The sequence below is a fragment of the Labrus mixtus genome, chromosome 2 (assembly GCF_963584025.1).
Source record: "Labrus mixtus chromosome 2, fLabMix1.1, whole genome shotgun sequence".
Lineage (NCBI taxonomy): Eukaryota > Metazoa > Chordata > Actinopteri > Labriformes > Labridae > Labrus > Labrus mixtus.
This window is the reverse complement of record NC_083613.1, coordinates 33,663,999-33,667,927: the sequence shown is the minus strand read 5'-3', so window position 1 is coordinate 33,667,927 and position 3,929 is coordinate 33,663,999. Positions and strand designations below refer to the sequence as shown.

Genomic DNA, 3,929 nt, shown 5'->3' with positions numbered 1-3,929 from the left:
TTGATGTCTCCATTATATCAAGCTTTTTAAATATTGTCTGAGGACAGATTTTAAACCAGAGGAGGGCATGTTAGTTCAATAGAGCCTCCTTTCCTCTCTTGTAAATATTGTGTGGGTCTTTTTCAAACCAGCCACTACACCCTCTCCCTCCCCACTACCCCTCCGTTTGTGCGTCCTCGCTGAGGGTCCGCCATATTAAGTCCGTCCCAAACCAATTAGCGGGGAGTGGTAGTGGGTTGTAAAACCCTCCACCAGTGAGTCTGCACCGATGCCGACTTCCGGATCACGTGCAACGCCTCTTGTGTCCGGTCGTCATGGAGACAGCAACCTGTGAGTTCAAACACTGCTCCAACTAAGAGACATTTAATATCATCATACAGACGTTAACAACTTCAAATGTGTACTGAGGATCAAATATATGTTTATTTATTGTAAAGTGTTTTATATTTACAGGGACTGTTGTTAAAAACAAAAGAATATTCAATCATGTTGCTGTTAATATTTATTTATTATTTTAATACTTTTGATGTCTTTGTGAAATCTCAATTCAACAATAAAAAATAAACTTTTTGCTGCTCTGATGTTCAACAATATTATCCTCGTCTTTGCATTAATTTAGGACATCCTGTTCTGTGAAATTACAATAAATTGACTTAAATTATAAATGACAATAAACAATGTCGGCTCAATCTAATAGTTTTGTTATAAGTCTACACTAATATAACTAAAGGAGAATAAGAATAATCTAGGGTACATAAATATTTTTACAGAATGCATTAGCTACAAAAAAAAAGCTGTTTCTGCAAGATACCGCTGAGTAACCATGGTAACATACAGTTCCTGTTTCCACCTGAGAGAGGGAAGTTTTTCCCAAAGCCTGAATGAAGGGGACTTCATTCAGCTGCGAGTGAGACTTCTAACGGAGTGCACTCCATTTAGGAGGGGGAGGGTGTAGGGCAGGGATGGGCAACTTCAATGATAGGGAGGGCCACAAAAATGTTATCCTCATACCAGAGGGCCAAATGTCAGCGTGCACTTCCACCAGTAGGATACTATAACCCCATATCTTAATTACCCAACTATAGCTACTAATTTAATGAAAAGAACAAATAGATATGCTGGCAATCTGAGTTTATTATGCCAAATTTCTATTTTTCAACATTTTTTCCAGATTAATTGTCTCAGGAAAACACAAGGCTCGTTTTCAAGCTAACATTTCTTTTTAGAACATTTCTATTTATCCATATTTAAATGCATTTAGTGATGCTTCTACTCATTTAATGAGCTTAACACAAAGAAAATGAACAGCCACATTCCTGAGTCATAAATGATTTCAGTGCAATGGGGTCTCAAACATCATCTTTCAATAACGTAACAAAAGTTGACATCAACAGTAAGTGCAACAACTTACAGTATATTCATATATATTTTTAATGCATTTCTACTCTGCCCTCATTCCATGACATATTTCAAATAAGCATGCATTTTTCTCCAAATCCACTGATCCTCACCCACAGCTTGGTCAGTATGCTATGAAGTTCTGTCTTAATGAGATACTTGTGGCCTCTCCTGCTGGCGCACAATAGACTGAATGTCAATGTCAATGTTAGTACATCCAATCTGCATGAGCTGGAACAGTGTCTCATCTGTCTGTCTGTTTCTCTCTTTAGATTTGATGTGCTTCATTGTTGAGAAGTTGGTCTCACAGATGTAAGTGCTCCCAAATATGCTGGCCATTGAGAGTGCAAAATCCCTGAGGAGTGGAAAGCGTGACTCGGGTAGTAGTCTCCAGAAGGAGATTCCCCTCTCATGGCGCTTTGCTTGGAAGAAGGGGTCAGACTGTAGTTCGCACAGTTCAAGCTGCAGCTCAGGGGGCTGCGCGCTGACAGCAGCAGAGAGCGGGTCAGTGAATAACACGATGCGTGGCTTCATGGCGTAGAAATCTTGAAAGCGGTTCTTAAACTGCTGCTGCAGTTTTTCTATCTCGGCTCTGTACTTGAGAAGTGTTTTCTGGCATTCGGGGGCATCTTTGCGCATCTGTTCACATGAGCGGAAGTGTGCCAAATTTGGACGGTCAGATGAAAAGTCTTCTTTAAACAGGGTTAGTTTACTCTGAAATGTGTTCACGTGTGCATATAGATCCGACACAGTCTGGCTTCTTCCCTGCAACTGCATATTCAGTTGATTAAGATGCGAGGTAATGTCCGCAAGGAAAGCCATGTCGAAGAGAAACTCTGTATCCCTGAGTTTACTGCAGTTTGCACTTGTATCGCATCGGATGCTGTCCTCCAAGAACACTGGGATTTCAGCGAGCAGTGCAAAAAACTTCTCCAAGCATTTCCCACGGCTCATCCACCTTATCTCTGTGTGCATCTGTAAATCCCCATACGCAGCGCTCACTTCATCCAAAAAGGCTCTAAACTTCTTATGATTGAGAGACCTGTTCCCTCCTCGAATGAGATTGGTAACCTTGGTAACTAAATCCATGACATGGCTGAAGTTCATTGACTTGGCACAGAGGGCCTCCTGTAATATCAAAATAAAATAGGATTTAGCTTCATTTTAGCCTGTGATAAAAATTCTCACAAAGAATACCCACATTCTATTAATAGCTAGCAACAACGTTACCCACCTGATGTATGATGCAGTGCAGTATTGAACAGTCAACGCCACTCTGTTGGAGGAGCCCGGCGAATCCAGTGTGTTTTCCTTGCATTGACGGCGCACCATCGGTAACAACAGCTGACAGCTTGTCGAAGCCTCCATACTCACTGACAACACTTTGAACAGCGTTGAAAATATCCCTTCCCTTGGTAGTGTCATGCAAAGCCACCAGTTTCAATAACTCCCTCTATCGGTGGGCAGCATGAATTACAGCTGGGGTCTTGTTCAAATGAGTTGCTGGTTTCCAACGACAGTGACACCAATAATTTATTGATTTTTGTAAATTGACTCGCGGGCCACACAGAATGAGGATGGGGACGGCATGCGGCCCGCAGGCCGCCAGTTGCCCATCCCTGGTGTAGGGTTTGGTTTGAAAAAGGGCCAGTGTCTGTCTCTGTCCGAGGTGCTGAACTGACAGAAACAGAGCGGGTTGTTTCTGTCTCTGTCCGAGGTGCTGAACTGACAGAAACAGAGCGGATTGTTTCTGTCTCTGTCCGAGGTGCTGAACTGACAGAAACAGAGCGGGTTGTTTCTGTCTCTGTCGGAGGTGCTGAACCTGAGCAGAGCTTTTGTCTTCAATTTTCCCCAACAAGAACAAACACAGATATGCTGTTTGTCTGCCTGGTAGAGATTACAAGTGTTTTCTTTCTTGATATTACATAAAGATGGCACCGTGGATGGATGCCTCGGTGTGTTGGTGCGCGTTGTTTTAATCTTTATTCCGATTGAAAGCGATTCTGGATTCATGATAATGAATAATGGGTGCAAATATAAAAGCCAAAGTAATCATGACCAATAACAACAGTCCTTACATACTCTAGAAGAATTGAAAAGGGTTTAAAATGATTAAATTCAACATCAGAAATGAGTTAGGACTCAGCACGAGAGTACGGACCCAAAAGCAAAACTCCGGACACAGAGGCACAATCCAAAGTCTTTAACGAGCGACAAAAAAAAAAAAAAAAAAAAAAAAACACAATGCCAAAAGAGCATTGGTAGTGAGTAAAACAAAATCCACAAAGGTAGAGACTTCCACGAGTAGGCAGGCAGGCACGAGTACAAAACACCAGGCACTGAGGCAGAGAGACACAGAGGTAGAAGTTAGCAACACACTAGTAGTTCACACAGACCGATACTTAGAGATGTCGGCCAAAGACGAGGTAAATACCACAGAGAGATATAGTATACTCAGGCGACGAGTGGTGAAAGGACCGGAGTAGATAAATTGTTGCAGATGAGGATGATTGATTGCACCTGGGCTGCCT

At 42.2% G+C, this 3,929-nt stretch overlaps 1 protein-coding gene across 1 annotated transcript; it reads right to left on the bottom strand.

Annotated features, from left to right (window-relative positions):
• Nucleotides 1–1,253: 1,253 nt before the first annotated feature.
• LOC132954933 (general transcription factor II-I repeat domain-containing protein 2A-like) lies at nt 1,254–2,843 on the bottom strand. The gene is made up of 2 exons (XM_061027460.1): nt 2,633–2,843; nt 1,254–2,526 (listed from the first exon to the last, which is right to left on the bottom strand). Exons 1-2 carry the CDS (start codon nt 2,714–2,716, stop codon nt 1,546–1,548), a joined length of 1,065 nt encoding a protein of 354 aa, XP_060883443.1. The 5' UTR covers nt 2,717–2,843; the 3' UTR covers nt 1,254–1,545.
• Between the last annotated feature and the right edge of the window lie 1,086 nt (nt 2,844–3,929).